At 41.9% G+C, this 24,394-nt stretch overlaps 1 protein-coding gene across 4 annotated transcripts in view; it reads right to left on the bottom strand.

Annotated features, from left to right (window-relative positions):
• Window positions 1-24,083, bottom strand: part of LOC116943842 (uncharacterized) — a 55,975-nt gene extending 31,892 nt beyond the window's left edge. The window contains exons 1-2 of one of the 4 annotated variants that reach the window (XM_076068168.1): window positions 22,707-24,083; window positions 14,454-14,530 (exon numbers count right to left, since the gene is read on the bottom strand). In XM_076068168.1, the coding sequence (XP_075924283.1) occupies window positions 14,454-14,530; window positions 22,707-23,292 (663 nt within the window). In that variant the 5' untranslated portion in view covers window positions 23,293-24,083. Of the gene's footprint in view, window positions 1-1,612; window positions 1,724-2,786; window positions 2,986-14,453; window positions 14,540-22,706 lie in introns of those variants that run through there. The other 3 variants (XM_076068167.1, XM_076068169.1, XM_076068170.1) reach the window with 3 other exon arrangements.
• Between the last annotated feature and the right edge of the window lie 311 nt (window positions 24,084-24,394).

The raw sequence follows: 24,394 nt of genomic DNA, 5'->3' as shown, positions 1-24,394 counted from the left end.
TTCTGTTAGAGAGGGCCTAGTAAGGTCACCATCATTCATAGTCTCACAATCCATCAATCTATATAGCTGCTATACAAAGCTGATCTCATTGCTGCATCTTTGCAGTGGTCTTCCTCTCCGGTCTGTGTCCCTCCTTTGGCTGTCACTCCACCATGAGTCTCGACCACTGATAATCATCCTTTCTAGCAATGTGTCTGACCATATAACTATTCAATAAGACGACCTTTTGCATTTGTTCTTTGATCCATGAGCTCCTCTTCCTGTTGCTCGGTGTCGTTCCAAGCATGCACCTCCCCATGCTGCTTTGCACACTTTTCGGAATTTGTTAAATTTTTTATTGTCAGTCTTCATGTTTCCGGTCTAATGTCATGACGGTAAATATGCACCGATTGAAAATTCTCTTTAGGTACATTGGTGCGTTGCTTTTTATTATCAAGTGCAGATTTCCAGAAGCACTCCAACCTGCTCTCGCTCACATGAGATATGTACTGTACATGTTATCGTCATTAAAGTCCAAAATGCAATTGTACACAAGTGAAAAATAAAGCGAGTTAAGTGTACATTCACCATTTATAACCGATCGACTCCACAACAGCTGTGTGACACCGCACCACACGGGTGGATTGAACCTGTGCCTCTGTCAAAATGCTCATGCATGTGTGGGCATGCATCGACTCTGCTGTGAAATTCTCCACGTAATTTGTGAGTCTGCTGCAGCAGTTATGCTTGCTGCCATTAAGCTGTGTTTCCCCAGGAGGCGTCTCCTAGTTTTTTGTGAGCACAAGTTGACAATAAAATAAGGTTCAGGCTTGGACTTTGAGGCTATAACCACTCTTGTAACCACCCTGCAGATGGTTTGAGTTGATAGATGGTGGTGGAAAGTGTGCTTAGGAATAAAACATTTTTTTTGTTAACGGCTGTCTCGTGCCGCTGCTGATGGAAGGGCTCCACTCGAGGGAGTTCTACAGAGAGAGCCCCTCTAGAATGTATTGGCCTACTTTTCCATGCTGACGAGATGCATTTGAAGATATGGGCGTACCCACACTATACTCCAGAGCATGCGACCTGATAATCAACTTCCGGTGGGGAGGGGGGGTGATCAAATTAATCCATCATTTCTACCACGCTGGGAGAAGGAACTGATCCGACAATCCTCTGGACTGTCCAGTGTGCGAAGGATTACACATGGCAGTATCCCTATCGCTATGTAGTATAGCCTAAACTACTATATATGTATTTTTACATTTAACTTTACCAGGTAAGACCCACTGACCTAAATATGTATTTTGTCAGAAGCGATCTGGCCACACATAATAGCTCAACGAAGTGGCTTATCATGTGGAAATGTAAAGCAGCCAAATACTCTAAACGTATGGTTCTAAATGTAGAGGGAAAAACCGGAGAACCCGGAGTAAAATCCACGCGACCATGGGCAAAATATACAAACTTCAAATATTCAGGCGTCAGGGTCGGGATTAAACCCACGGCCTTCTTGCATACCAGGCGAAGGAGTTAACATCTCGCCACCGTGGCACCCCATACATTTCCAGCCAGCGCAAACATTACCAGGCACACTCTCTTGTTGGAGAACCCAGTCAAAAAGTGAACTTACTTGTTCACCCTTGATGAGAGGAAAGTCCTTGGTTATTTGTCCTTTGGGTTGAAGCTTGCTGGGTATAGAATCGCCTACTTTCACTGTAGGAAGTACCGTTATTTTCTTTCCCTGTGCGTGTTAAACACATCCCACCGTCACCCGAGGGAAACACTGCACGCTATATTGTGAATGATTGGTCGTTCATGTCTTGGTCAATTTGCACAAAATTGAATAATTGCTGTCTACTTCTGCTAGATCACGTGGTGTACGTAACGATTTGAAAATTTGAAAATAAATCACAAGAAATCACAATATGAATGACATTATCTGCAGGTAAGCGTAATCCCATTAGGGGTCATTTCTCAAATTGATCTGAGCGTGGCTTTTTTCACTCCAGCGCTCCTCCAGACAGTCTCGTCCCTTCACCTGATGAAGGCCGCTTGTGTTGTGGCCGAAACGTCGTGATTTTTGTTATTTTATTTTTTACCTACGTGACTTTACCCAATAGAACCAAAGAGTAATGGATGGTGGGTTTTGTTCAGCTAATGTCACTGAATTCAATGTGGTATCCTTTCATGAGTTATGTCCAGTGCTTAATTTCAGTCAGAGCAGTGTGAAATGCTGTTACATTCATTGTTTCGGAATGCTACATCCATCTCGCCAAAAACATATAATTGTTATTATGGGTAGTGCTCCAGTGCTTATACCAATAATCCCTACTCCAAGCCAGTGTAGAAATTGAGTGAGAAATCAAGCCCTGATTGTTTTCCAGCACTGACTGAAGTTCCTTCTAAGACACTATAAAGACTGTAAAGTAAATTTATTTTTATTTTATCAGGTAAGGCACACCGAGTTTATAGGTCTTTTTTCAGAAGGGACCTGGCCACAAATGATATCTCAACAAAGTGGCTTATCATGTGGAAATTTATATCAGCCAAATACTCTGAACACATGATTTTAAATGTGGAGGGAAAAACCGGAGGACCCGGAGAAAAATCCATGCAACCACGGGGAGATCATGAAAACTGCAAATATACAGGCGTCGGGGTCGGGATCGAAACCACGACCTTCTGTATACCCGGCAAGGTAGTTAACACCACGCCATCGCGGTGCCCCCTAAAATACCAGCCAGCACAAAAACCTTGCCAGGCATTCTCTCTTGTTGGAGAACCCAGTCAAAAAGTGAACTTACTTGTTCACCCTTGATCAGAGGAAAGTCCTTGGTTATTTGTCCTTTGGGTTGAAGCTTGCTGGGTATAGAACCGCCTACTTTCACTGGAGGAGGTACCGTTATTTTATTTTCCTCTGCGTGTTAAACACATCCCACCATCACCCGAGGGAAACACTGCATGCTATATTGTGAATAGGCCTCGGCAAGGTGAGGTAATTTACCCTTTAAACCGGGTAAAAGAGTAAAGGTATAGGGTAAAGGTGTCGACATGTCAAGGGGTAAGGTAAAGGGTAAGGTAAAGGGTAAGGTAAAGGTAGCTCGGAAGAATTACCCGGTAGGGTAAAGGTAGCGTGAAGTATTACCCGGTAAATACGGTGCCTTGTTTACCGCTAAAAGCTCCGTGGCGCAGTCCGTGGCCTCCATTTAACAAGTAATGTTTTAAACAAAACTTTTTTAAACACGCTTTAATGAAATGTACTAGTAATGGCAGAACTCCACGACTCCAGGAAGTGGCCCCGAAGCTTGTAACAACGTAAGGGACCGTGGCCAATTACAGCCAACGTCAGTTGACAGTGGACAATTAGACCCAAGCCGAAACATAACATATAAAAAATAATGTAAAAAAATATATTTTTTTATTTTTAATGATAGAATGTAGTATTGTCATGAGTATGACATAAGTATACCAAGTTTGCAGTCGATACCACATTGGGAAGTGGGTTAATATTGAGTTACAAGATTTGAAGATACAACAACGACAACAACAGACAGAGTGAGTTAAAAGAAAGCGTGTAAAATTGGAATCGAGAGTATTCTATGTGAATAAAGCGCTTTACCTAGCGTTTACCGTTATAAACCTTTTCCATGTGTAGTACCCCAGTAATTACCCTGTAATCGGGTAATTTGTATGGGGTAAGGGTAAAAGGTAGGCTCGTTGCTTTTAACCTTTTACCTTACCTGCTAAAGGGTAAAAGGTAGGGTACAGTGATTGTATTGTGGTAAGGTTAAAGGTAGGGTAAAGGTAGGCTCGTTGTTTTTTACCTTTTACCTTACCTTGCCGAGGCCTAATTGTGAATGATTGGTCGTTCGTGTCTTGGTCAATTTGTACAAAATTGAATAATTACTCTCTACTTCTGCGAGATCACGCGGTGTACATAAAGATTTGAAAATTTGAAAAGAAATCACAATATGAATGACATTATCTGCAGGTAAGCGTAATCCCATTTGGGGTAATTGCTCAAATTAATGGATGGTGGGTTTTGTTCAGCTAATGTCACTGAATTCAATGTGGTATCTTTTCATGAGTTATGTCCAGTGCTTGATTTCAGCCAGAGCAGTGTGAAATGCTGTTACATTCATTGTTTCGGAATGTTACATCCATCTTGCCAAAAACATATAATTATTATTATGGGTAGTGCTCTAGTGCTTATACCAATAACCCCTACTCCAAGCCAGTGTAGAAATTGAGTGATAAATGAAGCCCTGGTTGTTTTCCAGCACTGACTGAAGTTCCTTCTAAGACACTATAAAGACTGTAAAGTAAATTTGTTTTTTTATTTTATCAGGTAACGCCCACTGAGTTTATAGGTCTTTTTCAGAAGGGACCTGGCCACAAATGATACCTCAACAAAGTGGCTTATCATGTGGAAATTTATAGCAGCCAAATACTCTGAACACATGATTTTAAATGTGGAGGGAAAAACCGGAGGACCCGGAGAAAAATCCACGCAACTACGGGGAGATCATGAAAACTGCAAATATGCAGGTGTCAGGGTCGGGATCGAAACCACGACCTTCTGTATACCCGGCAAGGTAGTTAACACCACGCCATCGTGGTGCCCCCTAAAATACCAGCCAGCATAAAAACCTTGCCAGGCATTCTCTCTTGTTGGAGAACCCAGTCAAAAAGTGAACTTACTTGTTCACCCTTGATCAGAGGAAAGTCCTTGGTTATTTGTCCTTTGGGTTGAAGCTTGCTGGGTATAGAATCGCCTACTTTCGCTGTAGGAAGTACCGTTATTTTCTTTCCCTGTGCGTGTTAAACACATCCCACCGTCACCCAAAGGAAACACTGCAAGCTATATTGTGAATGATTGGTCGCGCGTGTCTTGGTCAATTTGCACAAAATATAATCATCACTGTCAACTTTTGCTAGATTACACGGTGTACGTAACAATTATGAATTTGTAATAAAAAAATAACAATTGCATAGTCTACAGGTGAGTGTAATCCCATGAGGGGTCATAATTCACATTCATGGATGGTTGGTTTTGTTTAGCAAATGTCACCAAATTCAATGGGATATTTTGTAATGAGTTATGCCCAGTGCTTGATTTCAGCCAGAGCACTCTGAAACGCTGTTCCGGGAATTGTTTTCGCATGCCACATCCTTCTCGCCAAAAACATAATTATTATTATTATGGGTAGTGCTCTAGTGATAGTGCCTTACGCCAATAACTCCTACTCCAAGCCAGCCTAGTGATGGAGTGAGAAATTAAGCCCTGGTTCTGTTCCAGCACTAACTGAAATTTATTCTATGACACTATAAACCAAAAACTCTTACTCAGAACTATTTCCTTTTATTTTACCAGGTAAGGCCCACTGAGCTATGTAACGCTTTTTCAGAAGCAACCTGGCCACAAATGATAGGTCAACAAAGTGGTGTATCATGTTGAAATATATAGCAGCCAAGTACTCTAAACGCATTTTTCTAAATGTGGAGAGAAAAACCAGAGGACCCGGAGAAAAATCCATGCAACCACGGGGAGATCATGAAAACTGCAAATATACAGGCGTCGGGGTCGGGATCGAACACACGACCTTCTGTATACCCGGCAAGGTAGTTAACACCACGCCATCGTGGTGCCCCCTAAAATACCAGCCAGCACAAAAAACCTTGCCAGGCACTCTCTCTTGTTGGAGAACCCAGTCAAAAAGTGAACTTACTTGTTCACCCTTGATCAGAGGAGAGTCCTTGGTTATTTGTCCTTTGGGTTGAAGCTTGCTGGGTATAGAATCGCCTACTTTCACTGGAGGAGGTACCGTTATTTTATTTTCCTCTGCGTGTTAAACACATCCCATCATCACCCGAGGGAAACCCTGCATGCTATATTGTGAATAGGCCTCGGCAAGGTGAGGTAATTTACCCTTTAAACCGGGTAAAAGAGTAAAGGTATAGGGTAAAGGTGTCGACATGTCAAGGGGTAAGGTAAAGGGTAAGGTAAAGGTAGCTCGGAAGAATTACCCGGTAGGGTAAAGGTAGCGTGAAGTATTACCCGGTAAATACGGTGCCTTGTTTACCGCTAAAAGCTCCGTGGCGCAGTCCATGGCCTCCATTTAACAAGTAATGTTTTAAACAAAACTTTTTTAAACACGCTTTAATGAAATGTACTAGTAATGGCAGAACTCCACGACTCCAGGAAGTGGCCCCGAAGCTTGTAACAACGTAAGGGACCGTGGCCAATTACAGCCAACGTCAGTTGACAGTGGACAATTAGACCCAAGCCGAAACATAACATATAAAAAATAATGTTTAAAAATATATATTTTTATTTTTAATGATAGAATGTAGTATTGTCATGAGTATGACATAAGTATACCAAGTTTGCAGTCGATACCACATTGGGAAGTGGGTTAATATTGAGTTACAAGATTTGAAGATACAACAACGACAACAACAGACAGAGTGAGTTAAAAGAAAGCGTGTAAAATTGGAATCGAGAGTATTCTATGTGAATAAAGCGCTTTACCTAGCGTTTACCGTTATAAACCTTTTCCATGTGTAGTACCCCAGTAATTACCCTGTAATCGGGTAATTTGTATGGGGTAAGGGTAAAAGGTAGGCTCGTTGCTTTTAACCTTTTACCTTACCTGCTAAAGGGAAAAAAGGTAGGGTACAGTGATTGTATTGTGGTAAGGTTAAAGGTAGGGTAAAGGTAGGCTCGTTGTTTTTACCTTTTACCTTACCTTGCCGAGGCCTAATTGTGAATGATTGGTCGTTCGTGTCTTGGTCAATTTGTACAAAATTGAATAATTACTCTCTACTTCTGCGAGATCACGCGGTGTACATAAAGATTTGAAAATTTGAAAAGAAATCACAATATGAATGACATTATCTGCAGGTAAGCGTAATCCCATTTGGGGTAATTGCTCAAATTAATGGATGGTGGGTTTTGTTCAGCTAATGTCACTGAATTCAATGTGGTATCTTTTCATGAGTTATGTCCAGTGCTTGATTTCAGCCAGAGCAGTGTGAAATGCTGTTACATTCATTGTTTCGGAATGTTACATCCATCTTGCCAAAAACATATAATTATTATTATGGGTAGTGCTCTAGTGCTTATACCAATAACCCCTACTCCAAGCCAGTGTAGAAATTGAGTGATAAATGAAGCCCTGGTTGTTTTCCAGCACTGACTGAAGTTCCTTCTAAGACACTATAAAGACTGTAAAGTAAATTTGTTTTTTATTTTATCAGGTAACGCCCACTGAGTTTATAGGTCTTTTTCAGAAGGGACCTGGCCACAAATGATACCTCAACAAAGTGGCTTATCATGTGGAAATTTATAGCAGCCAAATACTCTGAACACATGATTTTAAATGTGGAGGGAAAAACCGGAGGACCCGGAGAAAAATCCACGCAACTACGGGGAGATCATGAAAACTGCAAATATGCAGGTGTCAGGGTCGGGATCGAAACCACGACCTTCTGTATACCCGGCAAGGTAGTTAACACCACGCCATCGTGGTGCCCCCTAAAATACCAGCCAGCATAAAAACCTTGCCAGGCATTCTCTCTTGTTGGAGAACCCAGTCAAAAAGTGAACTTACTTGTTCACCCTTGATCAGAGGAAAGTCCTTGGTTATTTGTCCTTTGGGTTGAAGCTTGCTGGGTATAGAATCGCCTACTTTCGCTGTAGGAAGTACCGTTATTTTCTTTCCCTGTGCGTGTTAAACACATCCCACCGTCACCCAAAGGAAACACTGCAAGCTATATTGTGAATGATTGGTCGCGCGTGTCTTGGTCAATTTGCACAAAATATAATCATCACTGTCAACTTTTGCTAGATTACACGGTGTACGTAACAATTATGAATTTGAAATAAAAAAATAACAATTGCATAGTCTACAGGTGAGTGTAATCCCATGAGGGGTCATTATTCACATTCATGGATGGTTGGTTTTGTTTAGCAAATGTCACCAAATTCAATGGAGTATTTTGTAATGAGTTATGCCCAGTGCTTGATTTCAGCCAGAGCACTCTGAAACGCTGTTCCGGGAATTGTTTTCGCATGCCACATCCTTCTCGCCAAAAACATAATTATTATTATTATGGGTAGTGCTCTAGTGATAGTGCCTTACGCCAATAACTCCTACTCCAAGCCAGCCTAGTGATGGAGTGAGAAATTAAGCCCTGGTTCTGTTCCAGCACTAACTGAAATGTATTCTATGACACTATAAACCAAAAACTCTTACTCAGAACTATTTCCTTTTATTTTACCAGGTAAGGCCCACTGAGCTATGTAACGCTTTTTCAGAAGCAACCTGGCCACAAATGATAGGTCAACAAAGTGGTGTATCATGTTGAAATATATAGCAGCCAAGTACTCTAAACGCATTTTTCTAAATGTGGAGAGAAAAACCAGAGGACCCGGAGAAAAATCCATGCAACCACGGGGAGATCATGAAAACTGCAAATATACAGGCGTCAGGGTCGGGATCGAACACACGACCTTCTGTATACCCGGCAAGGTAGTTAACACCACGCCATCGTGGTGCCCCCTAAAATACCAGCCAGCACAAAAAACCTTGCCAGGCATTCTCTCTTGTTGGAGAACCCAGTCAAAAAGTGAACTTACTTGTTCACCCTTGATCAGAGGAGAGTCCTTGGTTATTTGTCCTTTGGGTTGAAGCTTGCTGGGTATAGAACCGCCTACTTTCACTGGAGGAGGTACCGTTATTTTATTTTCCTCTGCGTGTTAAACACATCCCACCATCACCCGAGGGAAACACTGCATGCTATATTGTGAATAGGCCTCGGCAAGGTGAGGTAATTTACCCTTTAAACCGGGTAAAAGAGTAAAGGTATAGGGTAAAGGTGTCGACATGCCAAGGGGTAAGGTAAAGGGTAAGGTAAAGGGTAAGGTAAAGGTAGCTCGGAAGAATTACCCGGTAGGGTAAAGGTAGCGTGAAGTATTACCAGGTAAATACGGTGCCTTGTTTACCGCTAAAAGCTCCGTGGCACAGTCCGTGGCCTCCATTTAACAAGTAATGTTTTAAACAAAACTTTTTTAAACACGCTTTAAATGAAATGTACTAGTAATGGCAGAACTCCACGACTCCAGGAAGTGGCCCCGAAGCTTGTAACAACGTAAGGGACCGTGGCCAATTACAGCCAACGTCAGTTGACAGTGGACAATTAGACCCAAGCCGAAACATAACATATAAAAAATAATGTTTAAAAATATATATTTTTATTTTTAATGATAGAATGTAGTATTGTCATGAGTATGACATAAGTATACCAAGTTTGCAGTCGATACCACATTGGGAAGTGGGTTAATATTGAGTTACAAGATTTGAAGATACAACAACAGACAGAGTGAGTTAAAAGAAAGCGTGTAAAATTGGAATCGAGAGTATTCTATGTGAATAAAGCGCTTTACCTAGCGTTTACCGTTATAAACCTTTTCCATGTGTAGTACCCCAGTAATTACCCTGTAATCGGGTAATTTGTATGGGGTAAGGGTAAAAGGTAGGCTCGTTGCTTTTAACCTTTTACCTTACCTGCTAAAGGGTAAAAGGTAGGGTACAGTGATTGTATTGTGGTAAGGTTAAAGGTAGGGTAAAGGTAGGCTCGTTGTTTTTACCTTTTACCTTACCTTGCCGAGGCCTAATTGTGAATGATTGGTCGTTCGTGTCTTGGTCAATTTGTACAAAATTGAATAATTACTCTCTACTTCTGCGAGATCACGCGGTGTACATAAAGATTTGAAAATTTGAAAAGAAATCACAATATGAATGACATTATCTGCAGGTAAGCGTAATCCCATTCGGGGTAATTGCTCAAATTAATTAATGGTGGGTTTTGTTCAGCTAATGTCACTGAATTCAATGTGGTATCTTTTCATGAGTTATGTCCAGTGCTTGATTTCAGCCAGAGCAGTGTGAAATGCTGTTACATTCATTGTTTCGGAATGCTACATCCATCTTGCCAAAAACATATAATTATTATTATGGGTAGTGCTCTAGTGCTTATACCAATAACCCCTACTCCAAGCCAGTGTAGAAATTGAGTGATAAATGAAGCCCTGGTTGTTTTCCAGCACTGACTGAAGTTCCTTCTAAGACACTATAAAGACTGTAAAGTAAATTTATTTTTTATTTTATCAGGTAACGCCCACTGAGTTTATAGGTCTTTTTCAGAAGGGACCTGGCCACAAATGATACCTCAACAAAGTGGCTTATCATGTGGAAATTTATAGCAGCCAAATACTCTGAACACATGATTTTAAATGTGGAGGGAAAAACCGGAGGACCCGGAGAAAAATCCACGCAACTACGGGGAGATCATGAAAACTGCAAATATGCAGGTGTCAGGGTCGGGATCGAAACCACGACCTTCTGTATACCCGGCAAGGTAGTTAACACCACGCCATCGTGGTGCCCCCTAAAATACCAGCCAGCACAAAAACCTTGCCAGGCATTCTCTCTTGTTGGAGAACCCAGTCAAAAAGTGAACTTACTTGTTCACCCTTGATCAGAGGAAAGTCCTTGGTTATTTGTCCTTTGGGTTGAAGCTTGCTGGGTATAGAATCGCCTACTTTCGCTGTAGGAAGTACCGTTATTTTCTTTCCCTGTGCGTGTTAAACACATCCCACCGTCACCCAAAGGAAACACTGCAAGCTATATTATGAATGATTGGTCGCGCGTGTCTTGGTCAATTTGCACAAAATATAATCATCACTGTCAACTTTTGCTAGATTACACGGTGTACGTAACAATTATGAATTTGAAATAAAAAAATAACAATTGCATAGTCTACAGGTGAGTGTAATCCCATGAGGGGTCATTATTCACATTCATGGATGGTTGGTTTTGTTTAGCAAATGTCACCAAATTCAATGGGGTATTTTGTAATGAGTTATGCCCAGTGCTTGATTTCAGCCAGAGCACTCTGAAACGCTGTTCCGGGAATTGTTTTCGCATGCCACATCCTTCTCGCCAAAAACATAATTATTATTATTATGGGTAGTGCTCTAGTGATAGTGCCTTACGCCAATAACTCCTACTCCAAGCCAGCCTAGTGATGGAGTGAGAAATTAAGCCCTGGTTCTGTTCCAGCACTAACTGAAATTTATTCTATGACACTATAAACCAAAAACTTTTACTCAGAACTATTTCCTTTTATTTTACCAGGTAAGGCCCACTGAGCTATGTAACGCTTTTTCAGAAGCAACCTGGCCACAAATGATAGGTCAACAAAGTGGTGTATCATGTTGAAATATATAGCAGCCAAGTACTCTAAACGCATTTTTCTAAATGTGGAGAGAAAAACCAGAGGATCTGGAGAAAAATCCCTGCCACCACAGGGAGATCATGAAAACTGCAAATATACAGGCGTCGGGGTCGGGATCGAACACACGACCTTCTGTATACCCGGCAAGGTAGTTAACACCACGCCATCGTGGTGCCCCCTAAAATACCAGCCAGCACAAAAAACCTTGCCAGGCACTCTCTCTTGTTGGAGAACCCAGTCAAAAAGTGAACTTACTTGTTCACCCTTGATCAGAGGAGAGTCCTTGGTTATTTGTCCTTTGGGTTGAAGCTTGCTGGGTATAGAACCGCCTACTTTCACTGGAGGAGGTACCGTTATTTTATTTTCCTCTGCGTGTTAAACACATCCCACCATCACCCGAGGGAAACACTGCATGCTATATTGTGAATAGGCCTCGGCAAGGTGAGGTAATTTACCCTTTAAACCGGGTAAAAGAGTAAAGGTATAGGGTAAAGGTGTCGACATGCCAAGGGGTAAGGTAAAGGGTAAGGTAAAGGGTAAGGTAAAGGTAGCTCGGAAGAATTACCCGGTAGGGTAAAGGTAGCGTGAAGTATTACCCGGTAAATACGGTGCCTTGTTTACCGCTAAAAGCTCCGTGGCACAGTCCGTGGCCTCCATTTAACAAGTAATGTTTTAAACAAAACTTTTTTAAACACGATTTAAATGAAATGTACTAGTAATGGCAGAACTCCACGACTCCAGGAAGTGGCCCCGAAGCTTGTAACAACGTAAGGGACCGTGGCCAATTACAGCCAACGTCAGTTGACAGTGGACAATTAGACCCAAGCCGAAACATAACATATAAAAAATAATGTTTAAAAATATATATTTTTATTTTTAATGATAGAATGTAGTATTGTCATGAGTATGACATAAGTATACCAAGTTTGCAGTCGATACCACATTGGGAAGTGGGTTAATATTGAGTTACAAGATTTGAAGATACAACAACGACAACAACAGACAGAGTGAGTTAAAAGAAAGCGTGTAAAATTGGAATCGAGAGTATTCTATGTGAATAAAGCGCTTTACCTAGCGTTTACCGTTATAAACCTTTTCCATGTGTAGTACCCCAGTAATTACCCTGTAATCGGGTAATTTGTATGGGGTAAGGGTAAAAGGTAGGCTCGTTGCTTTTAACCTTTTACCTTACCTGCTAAAGGGTAAAAGGTAGGGTACAGTGATTGTATTGTGGTAAGGTTAAAGGTAGGGTAAAGGTAGGCTCGTTGTTTTTACCTTTTACCTTACCTTGCCGAGGCCTAATTGTGAATGATTGGTCGTTCGTGTCTTGGTCAATTTGTACAAAATTGAATAATTACTCTCTACTTCTGCGAGATCACGCGGTGTACATAAAGATTTGAAAATTTGAAAAGAAATCACAATATGAATGACATTATCTGCAGGTAAGCGTAATCCCATTTGGGGTAATTGCTCAAATTAATGGATGGTGGGTTTTGTTCAGCTAATGTCACTGAATTCAATGTGGTATCTTTTCATGAGTTATGTCCAGTGCTTGATTTCAGCCAGAGCAGTGTGAAATGCTGTTACATTCATTGTTTCGGAATGTTACATCCATCTTGCCAAAAACATATAATTATTATTATGGGTAGTGCTCTAGTGCTTATACCAATAACCCCTACTCCAAGCCAGTGTAGAAATTGAGTGATAAATGAAGCCCTGGTTGTTTTCCAGCACTGACTGAAGTTCCTTCTAAGACACTATAAAGACTGTAAAGTAAATTTGTTTTTTATTTTATCAGGTAACGCCCACTGAGTTTATAGGTCTTTTTCAGAAGGGACCTGGCCACAAATGATACCTCAACAAAGTGGCTTATCATGTGGAAATTTATAGCAGCCAAATACTCTGAACACATGATTTTAAATGTGGAGGGAAAAACCGGAGGACCCGGAGAAAAATCCACGCAACTACGGGGAGATCATGAAAACTGCAAATATGCAGGTGTCAGGGTCGGGATCGAAACCACGACCTTCTGTATACCCGGCAAGGTAGTTAACACCACGCCATCGTGGTGCCCCCTAAAATACCAGCCAGCACAAAAACCTTGCCAGGCACTCTCTCTTATTGGAGAACCCAGTCAAAAAGTGAACTTACTTGTTCACCCTTGATCAGAGGAGAGTCCTTGGTTATTTGTCCTTTGGGTTGAAGCTTGCTGGGTATAGAATCGCCTACTTTCGCTGTAGGAAGTACCGTTATTTTCTTTCCCTGTGCGTGTTAAACACATCCCACCGTCACCCAAAGGAAACACTGCAAGCTATATTGTGAATGATTGGTCGCGCGTGTCTTGGTCAATTTGCACAAAATATAATCATCACTGTGTACTTCTGCTAGATTACACGGTGTACGTAACAATTATGAATTTGAAATAAAAAAAATTACAATTGCAGAGTCTACAGGTGAGTGTAATCCCATGAGGGGTCATTATTCACATTCATGGATGGTTGGTTTTGTTCAGCAAATGTCACCAAATTCAATGGGATATTTTGTAATGAGTTATGCCCAGTGCTTGATTTCAGCCAGAGCACTCTGAAACGCTGTTCCGGGAATTGTTTTCGCATGCCACATCCTTCTCGCCAAAAACATAATTATTGTTATTATGGGTAGTGTTCTAGTGATAGTGCCTTACGCCAATAACTCCTACTCCAAGCCAGCCTAGTGATGGAGTGAGAAATTAAGCCCTGGTTCTGTTCCAGCACTAACTGAAATTTATTCTATGACACTATAAACCAAAAACTCTTACTCTAAACTATTTCTTTTTATTTTACCAGGTAAGGCCCACTGAGCTATGTAACGCTTTTTCAGAAGCAACCTGGCCACAAATGATAGGTCAACAAAGTGGCGTATCATGTTGAAATATATAGCAGCCAAGTACTCTAAACGCATTTTTCTAAATGTGGAGAGAAAAACCAGAGGATCTGGAGAAAAATCCCTGCCACCACAGGGAGAAAGACACGCAAACTGCAAATATACAGGCGTCAGGATTGAACCCACGACCTCCTGTATATCAGGCGAAGTAGTTAACATCTCATCACCATAGGGTACTACGGTGGTGAGATGTTAACAGCTGGTGAGAAAGTAACATCATGCCCAGCCTCACCTCTACATGTGCTCACCTGTGTTGCTGAAGGCGTGCTTGATGGTTCTAAGTCTCCCTTAATGGGGGGAAGCTCTTCCTCCTCCGACTTGCCCCCTGAAGGCCCTTAGAAACACGGAAGGGGTTTTGATTAATACAGGACTCACGCAAGCATTACGCGGATTACGATGGTCCCACATTCACACTCAGGGGCGTTCTCTCCCTTATTGATAGTCTCTGACTGCCGGCGGCTTTCAATATTAAATGAAGATGAAACCCTCCATTTGTATATAAGGTGGCATTCTAAACACCCTCAATCACGATGTGTTTGTCTTTACACTTATAATTTGAGCACCAATAGTAGTGTAGTGACATCGCGGGATGTCACTGTGTAGTGCCGGCCCTAGAGAGGCACGAGGTGTGTTGATAGATAGCGCTGGATGGCATCACGCTTGGCGTACAGTGCCAGCCCTACATGAGAGGGTGTGGGAGTGCCGGCCGTCGGAATGGGGTTACTATAGGCCGTGGCACTCTGGTTGACCGGAGAGGACACGTGACCAGTTAAGTCTACACAGGGTCTCCAAGTCGGGGCTCGGGGTGGTCACGTGGTCTGGGTCCAGATCCTGCTCGAAGATTCTGGAAGGTGGGCGTGGCCAAGGGCGGAGCCAGCCACGCCGCAGAGAATAAAAGCCGGGTAGCCGGGTCCCCCAGAGGGACCGGTGTTGTTGTTCATCTTGAAGGAACCTTCGTCTACGTCCTACGTTCTACCGAGTCTCCAACACGTGGACCTGGACCCGAGCTGTGGTCCCGGTCCATAGTAGCTAGTTACGTTGTAATTAGTGTAGTTAGCCTGGTGGTCACCACCATAGATTGTTATTCTGTTAAGGGGCAGTTACCCCGTGTGTTGGTGTTAAATAAATGTGTTGCCTCCAAGAGTACTCTTTGGGTCTTTCGTTAAAGTCACGTAGATAAAAAAAATAATTACAAAATCACGACGTTTTGATCGCAACACAAGCAATCGTCTTCAGGTGAAAAAATACAACAGATGAACTGCTGAGGCAGGAGAAATATAGCGGGAGAGCTGCTGCAGCAAGAGGTTATATAGGTTTGAGATGGGCGCAACCCAAGGGTAAGTGGGCGGGGCTAGAGATGGAATTTGCATGTAAATGTAAGATCGGAGAGCCTGATATACCTCACAACTACGGTGCTGAAGAGGCGGCCATTTTTTCTTCTTTGGTTCTTTCGGTAAAGTCACGTAGAATGAGAATAAAATAATAAATTGATAAACTAAAATAACAATAAAATTCTCACGACGTTTCGGCCACAACACAAGCGGCTTTCATCAGGCGGCCATTGTATTGCAGGAGATTAGCAGGCCAATCTGTTAATGTAACCCCACGATTACGGTGCTGAAGAGGCAGCCATTGTATTTCTAGAGATGAGCACGTCAATGTGAGACGGCTCCTGCAACAGCGACTGTGTTAATGAGAAGATTGGCATGTCAGTGTCAGAGAACCGGGCACAACGCCACCTCGTGGGCAACAAAAGCTGCGGCGTTGGCTGCTGCACTCTGAGAGACCAGCATGTCAACGGAAGGGAACCATCGCAATGGTGGACGTGCCAGTGAGACATTCAGCTTATTAAACAACGAGAGCCACCGCCACATCGAGGAAAAGGGAGCAGCGGCTATGTTCGTGAGACATTTAGCCTGTTAATGTAAAAACATTTAACAAGGTAATGTAACTCAGAGAAGGAAATAGCTGCTAGTACCGGCAGGTAGGATGAAGCATCACAGCCAGTTATAACTTTACCTGGTTTATAACGTACTTCCAATTATTGCTAAGTTTGTACCCATCTTCTCGGTTGAAATTGTGTCTATGTTTATATATCTGGATGGCTTCATGAACAAATCTTTGTTCATAGCCAGTGGGTTTGCAGAGTACCTTCGTCTTGGAGAAATCAATTTCATGTGTGCCCACAGCGTTAAAACAATGATCAGCCACGGCCAAGGTATTGGTCCTACCGTGTTTCAGATCCACATTGTGTCCATGAACACGGTCTGAGATAAGAGTACATCTGTGACTCAGTTGAACTCACTACAGTAGTACATGAGAGAGCAATATGTTTTTTTTGCAGTGACTGGTTGGTGATGATTGCTCGTTGCCAACACCTATTAACAGATGGCTGAATAACAATATTTTTCATATGTTAGCACATCACTTGATTTATTTAAATGTGTTTGTATTCATTATCAAACAACTACTGGGGTACTGGAGGACGTTTGTTCGTCTGTCTTTCCACTTTTTAGCTTCCCAGCCAGAACTATGACAAAGGAGAGCCTTTGTAAAGGAAGCCTTCCTGTGTACACATATGTGGGGGCCAGACCAATACCAAAGGCGGCACCGTTGATAGTTATATAGATGATTTCCTCCTTTATAAATGGGGCTACTGTTCTAATGTGAATACAAATGTTAAGACAGGAATTCAAACTTATTAATAATTCTAACAGGGCACCATAGTATGTGTAAATTTGTTTGTGCATGGGTATGGTTTGCGGTTACCGCGCTGTGCTACGAACCCCGGCGACTCGAGTTCAATTCCCGCTTATGGCCAACACCATTAACGATTGTGAACCATTCTCGGGCCTCCCCTACGTCGGCTGAACCTAAAATAAGTACCTGGTGAGGTGGGTGTGTAAACATCTCCACTAGGAAGATAAAGGCGGCCAGGCGTGGTGCTGGGCACCCACCCCCTCGTGTGCCATGCCAACCATGATAGGCGCTCGCTAACAGCACTTGTCCCTAGAGTCTGTCAATGCTATTAACTACTATGAGCCAATAATGTCTGTGTCCCGCACGTGACGTCACACCAGTCCCCCTCATTCATAATTATGAACAGGTGACGTCCTCCAAATGGACACCCCCACCATTAATAATCATTAACGGCTGACGTCACTCCACATGGGGGGTCGAGGCGCCTCCTCCCCCCTCCTTGGCGTCAACTGACAACCCTCACTACAAAGGCAGAACCCTCATGTCACGTGATCTCCGCAACGCTATTGAGACATAAAAGTAAAAAGGACGTCGTGATGAACAAGGGATTATAAACTTTAAATGAAAGAAGTCCGTGTCACCGCGCCCTTACAAACTGCACACGCATTCACGCAATGAATATCACGTCGCGCTCTGCTGTTCGCTTGCAAGTTTCAGATCTACTGCAACACACCCGTCCTTGGACGGGCAAAAGGCTAGTATGGGGGATATTTGTCTTTTCTGTGCATGTGCATACTAATTATGATAATTATAATGCTAAAACAGTCGTGTATAATATGTTATTCCACTGCTGGATGAGGGCCTCTCTATGGCATGTGGGTCATGGGGGGGTTATTTGTAGGTTACTGACGGCAGGAGGCATAGACGTGGGAGCATCGGAAGTACAGTCCAACAATGGATTTTCCTGCCCTTCCCGCTGCTGTGCCGAACTTAGTCCGCCAGATGTCTGTGACAACCTGGTGTGCATGGTGGTTACCCATCCAAGCCCTGTTCAGGCTCAGTTCTGAGATCTGACAATATTGGGTGCATTGTGGGTAATTTTGGCCTCGGCGTGCATGTGTTTGTAAATGCAATGTGAATGCAAAATAACTCATTGAACTTTCAAGCAGAGTTCTTTTGTGCGATGCGGGTGTGAATGAATCCAAATTCTTTAGGTTTTCTTTTCTTACACACTTCACTCAAAAGTGAACTTGGCTCACTTGGAGACAACAAAAAATGTGTGAATAAGCCAAAGCCTCTTTCACACAGGGCTCTGCGCTGCGTTATAGCTTTGTGAGTTCTTCGGATTCGTGATGGGAGCTATGCTATTCACGTGTGCTGCTAGCAGCTGCTTCTTGGCGACAGCGATCCAGGGTGGTTGTGTCCTTACACGCACGCAGCTTAACCACAAACCCGGTCAGGTGATGTGTGGGTTTGACAGTCCACAACTTTAAAAAGGATAAAAAGGAATAGAAAAAATGTGACAGGTAGCCCTGCGTGTCGGCCCGCTTGCTACTGGGTAGGCAAATTGCAAGTAATTGGCTAATTCGATTTCAAATCTGAAAGGTGTTTGAATTGTATGTCATCATCGTCGTTGCCAATAATTTTCAAGAGATGAGAAGTCTGTACTTGGTTCATAACCTATATATTATTCATGAAATGATCATAAACACCAAACCACAAGAACAGTAAATGGTCCCTTCCTTTATAATTCTCACTGTGATAGGAATCCGCTTTGTTGACCTGAGCAGTTTCATCCGTTATCAAAATTGTCACAAGATACAAATGAGGTATAAAAAATAAACCAATTACAAGTCATTATCTGACCGTGCAAAGTGTCTGTTTGTTGCATTGGTGGGTTTTACACATAGTTTTTGTTCCAATAAAGACTCTTGAAATTTAGTGGAACCAAACTGTTTACACTCAATAATAACAAAATGTATGAGGCATTGCCTTAAACCAATTGCAGTGTTCTCAATGCTACTTTACTAAGCACACAGGCATTGAGCCTTGGTGAGCAATCGTGATGGCCCAATCTGGCATTTTAATATTTATGGACAAAATTCTTAATGTGGTCATGACACGGATACACTGGTCCTCTGCATTTCATAGGGATTTTAAAGAATATCCCTTCGCAAATGAGTCATCGTACCCTTAGCTGATACTACTTCCCACAGTAAGGAGTTGAAAAATATTTAAATAAGCTGATTCTGAACAACAATGCACGTGCATTTACCACCATATGCATAAAATTCACCATAATACACCGCTATATGTGTTTCATAAATAATACAAACAAATGTATAAAGTGACAGTGATGTCATTTTTGTGTGTGCTCCCAGTCCCCACAGTCCAACCATTTATTTCAAGAGTCCTAGGCCACCTCAGGTGATATAACTTCAGTGGTTCTATTTTATTTGTGTGGAAAACACAAGTGAATTACGTGATAAGCATTTGAAATTAGTGGGTTATCAAATGATGGACTCTTATTCACAATATAAATAACTTGATGAAACTAAAGTATTGCTACCTTAAGTGGTACAAATTTATGCTCTGGCCCATGGCCTCATTTAAAAAACTATTTGAATGTCCCCTTACATGCCAATTGCATGGCTTTTACAGCCACAAAAGGCAGCTATTAACTGCTCTATGTCCCAAAAGCAGTCATCCTGGCAAGGAACATACCATGCACTGATCCATTCATCACCTTGTCAAGGTGCCTATTGTAAATAGTCACGTGTGAGCAAATTTAGAGGCGTTAAGGTCAATGGTTGAGAAAAGAAGATGTGTGGTTTTGGGGTGGTTGGCTGCCTAAGCATGGGAAAATAATGTGAAGCCTTTTGTCTCTTTGCTGGGCCATTTTAAGAGACACAAATGTTGTTGTTTTTTACCACACAGTAAATACCCGTATATAATCTTTTTTTTTTTGGAACAGTGATAATGGTAAGTTAACATTTCTTTTAGCTGCAATGCAAACGCTTAACCCTTCAAATCCTCATCGGTCTAATAGTAAATTTTGATTTAAAGCTTTCGTGACTGCAGTGATTCATATTCTTGGTTATTTCGGTAAAGTCACGTTGTTTCCCTTCAACGTGACTTTACCGAAAGAACCAAGAATATGAATACGGTCTAATAGTGTTTAGAAATGGTTCTGTTTCAACGGGCGTAGCCTTTGAAAGCCCGCGTTAGCACCACGCGGGTGCCTGCCGAGGCTTATACCCTTCGGGCACACGCTCTTTTATAACAAAACTCACAGCACACCACCGTTCCTCGTCTCCCACGCAAAAATGGAAAAAACGCGCGTGCCCAAGTGCCCCTGGGTGCGGCGGCTTAGGCGAGCGCCGTTGATGCCGGAGCATTCCATATTGCAAGGGCGGATTGAAACGAGTCCTTCTCTAACCACAGTAACGCAGGGACGGGCCGTATGGTTGAGCCATAGTGGTTTGGAAAACCAGAATGCGGTTATTGCCACCATGGTTCCTATAAGGCAATCGTGCCATCTTGCAGATGGCTTGTCATTCTGTTGGCACGCGTAAATTTGCCATTCATCATTTACTATATAATGAAATGTACGTTTTCTAGTTATTTCTTAACAGTATTAATTACCTGATGTAACAGTGTCGAGGCATATACTGTATGCTTGAACTGTGATACCTTGACATTTGAAATATTTCTGCATCTCCATAACAACTATACGTAGGTTGGGTTTCACGTGAATACACAATTCCAAGTTTATCAATCACACAATTTTACTGTTGTGCATAGCACAGTAACGTTGTGTTGTTATATTATATCAAAACACAAAAATTTATTGCTAGATCCTAACTTCCAGACAATGCAGACAGATATAACAACGTGCATGTTTACATTGTTGTATTGTACGTACTTGGGGTGGAGGGGTGTTGCGGCGGTTATCAGACTGCTATGAATCCGGTGAAATTAATTTGATTACCGGCCACGGCTAACATCATTGGCGAGTGATATCTGAACCTGTGTCCCCCTTCCCCCATAACTTTACCATCCCTCCCCTAACGGTGAAATATGGTTAATCTCTGCTCCCCCATGACCTATACTGCATGGGGAAGCCTTCATCCAGCAGTAGACTTATTTATTTTTAGTTTATTTATTTTGGTATAGCCCTGTGAGCAATTCGGCTCTTGAATCGGGTGCAACCACAACAAACAAAAAAAACAAAAACACGAACAAGAAAACATCTTAAAGTGACTATGTGACTGTGCAAACAGAAAATCCATGAAAAAGACAGCAAAAAATTCCTGAAAAAGCACCGTACACCAACGCTGTGTGCAAAAAATCCCAGTGGGATGCAAGTCAAACAACAACAAAAACACAAGAAAACTTAGATTAAGGCCATCAGTCTAACTCCGTACTACAGCAAAACATGTCCAAACCAAAAACGTTTTCGAAATCACCAAAAAATAAAGCCATAATTGCAACGTAACAGTGATCATAGGGACTGTGACCGAATTTTTACAATAAACTACATAAATAACATGTAACACCAAATCCTATAGCCATAGCTGGCTGCATGAGTTACTCCACAACAACAGAAGCATCAGTCGGAGTATCAAATTTTTCAATGCACCATTAAGATCAGCACGCTAAATCAAAATACAGATAATACTTTGCAGCGTCATCCGGAGCGAAACATTTTATTTTATTTTACGCCAATGAATAGCAGTGGCAGCTAGGGGTGTACAACTCCTCTAGAGCAGTTTTGAGAGAAGATCTCATTGGTATCGATTCAAGTTGCAGTTTATTGGCAATAGCATTCCAGACCCTGGGGCCATCAATAGCAAAGGCCCTTCCTCCAGTTTTTGTACGGCAATAGGGAATGTGAAGCAGGTAAATGAGCGAAGATCTGAGGTCAAATTTGTTCTTTAAACAGAGAGGAGATCCAGCAGGTAGTCTGCGGATTTTTTTGTAAGTATATCGTGAATAAATAAGATCTGGTGCACAAGCCGTCGAACATTAAGAGATGTTAAGTTTGACCCAATGTAGAGATCATAGTGGTGAGTCCTAGAGGGCTGTAAATTATTCCTATTGTTAAATATACCTTATACACGATGTGACTGTACCGAAAGAACCAAAGAGTAATTCCTGCAGTCACGAAAGCTTCAAATCAAGTTTAAAATTAATTGCGTTTATGAAAATGAAGTGAAGACCACCGTTCATGAATTGAAAACGTGTTAATCCTGCTGACACTATGAACAGCTTTTTTACGGATACGTAACCCACCACACGTTTGTGTTACAGAAGGCTTTTATGCGTGGTAACTCTATCAGGCCGTATATATCTTACTTTTTTTGCATGCTACTACATACAGGCTAATTTGACAGCTCATGCTGGTTGTGATACAAGTTCATATAAATGTTAGAGATCTTATCCACTCAACTCATAAAGGTTGTACTGCACGTACCTTTTGCATATTGCTTCAGCACAAAAAAAATGTGCATGGAAAGCTTAGATTGTTATTTTGACATCTACTACACTCATTCTAAATCTAATTGAGGTTTACCAGCTCAAGTCCTGTCTTGTGATGCCGTAATCACACACATTACTAAAAAAAATTGCTCTCTTTAACGACACAATCACAATGGCTTAGGGATACTGGAAATTATTTTGTAAGACAACACGGTGTGTATACCGTATATTAGCATAAGTAGGAGCAGATCATATATATGTATTTAAATTATAAACGTGCACTCCATACTCATTGATTCAAACAATAAACAAATGCATACCTTCATTCTCATTCTCGTCATCTCTACCAGCTATGATTCCGTTGTCACCTTTGACCGGTCCGCTGTCTGTTGTTTCATCCGAATAGTCTTCATCATCGTCATCTTCGATTGGGTCTAGATTATCTATGTCTTCATCACCAATATTCGTGTTTCCGTTCTCATCTCCATTTTCTTCTTCCTCCTCCTCCTCCTCCTCCACTTCTTCCAATTCATCATCTTTGTTTTCCTCTTCCACTTCTTCTTCCCCTTCAGCTTTCCCTAAAGAATCGACCTTTTCGTCAACGTTATCGTCGTAATGTTCCTCAAGGTAATCTTCATCTTCGTCCTGTCCCTCATCTATTTCATCCGTCTCGTTCTTGTCCAAATCGTCCTGGTTTGTTTCGGTCAAGTCGTCTTCAAGGTTATATTCGTCTTCTTCATTGAACGACGGATCTGTAGGTGCGACAGCGGTTTTTTCGCCATCCTTCCCCGTCTTTGACAATGCAGGTGCTTTTGTGGGGACCTTGAATACACTCCACCACTGCGCTGATACTGGAGGAAGAACGATCAGACATAGAAAAATCCAGCACAGATTAAAGCGCTTCATGTTTAATAACTCATCTGTGACACAGCACAGGCTTTGGTCGCGGACTTGAACAGCTCCGAGAAAAGTCCAAACTTCGCTGCTGCGAGCCTTGATCTTTGGACCCGATGAATCGCTAACACACCCACGCGCGTTGCCAGCAACCACCTTTTATGTCGGCTTTACAAAACCCAACATTTCTTTGGTGGTGGGAATTTTTACTCAACACCGCTTGCGTCGCTCTGCCTGGCTTAGCAAACAGCGGAACCTTGCTGCAGTGATTGATATATGTGAGCACTTCCCAGATACGACTTGTGGTTTACATGCTGTACCCTCCCAGATTAAACCAATTCTCGTGGTGGAGGAGAGGGTGGGGGGGAATCCCTCGACTTGGAAACACGAGTCACGTCTAAGAGATTTCGCAATAGGAGCCCGTGCCAAGATGTTTTGTAAATAGCGCCACGTTCGGATGCTTCGTGTTTGTCAATTGTTTCTAATGACCGTTATGTGTCCAAAGCGAACGGATGTTAAGCATATGAACCAAGTAAGAATTTTCAATATTTTCCTTGTGTGTATTACAACTACACGAACGCCGGTCAAATATTTTATCTTCGTAATAGAGAAACACGATCGTACACGTGGACACGACATGAACCTTCAACAACGATCAGCTTTATGTATGATTTTTACATGGCAAACATTGTTTAGTCGATATTCCACTTTTATGTCACAACTAAATGTCTGTTGTATTGCTGTTATGTGTACTTAGAAACATTGTGCAACAAATTCTTATCAATAGTGAATGCAAATTGTCAAAAGTTTCATTTTGATGTGTGAACAATTGAAATTTTTGATCGGGCAAGTACAGCATTTAATTTATGTATGTCATTGACAGTAAATGCTGTAAAGAGGCAACTATGGGATGTGAATGACGCATTTTCCTTCACCTTTGTGACCTAAGCAATCAGTCACCTCAAAATTATGTCTGGAAAATACTTTTTTTTACTTTCTTTCAAAATCACAAAGGAGGTTATCTTATTGACACAAAAGATTTTCAAACCCAAGGCTTCACATTTGTAAACAAAATTATCATGTTTTTGTGTGAATTCATTTATGATCTATTCCA

This window comes from Petromyzon marinus, chromosome 19, assembly GCF_048934315.1.
Source record: "Petromyzon marinus isolate PM22_M1 ecotype Great Lakes invasive population chromosome 19, UKy_Petmar_22M1.pri1.0, whole genome shotgun sequence".
NCBI lineage: Eukaryota > Metazoa > Chordata > Hyperoartia > Petromyzontiformes > Petromyzontidae > Petromyzon > Petromyzon marinus.
This window is presented reverse-complemented; position numbering and strand designations above follow the sequence as displayed.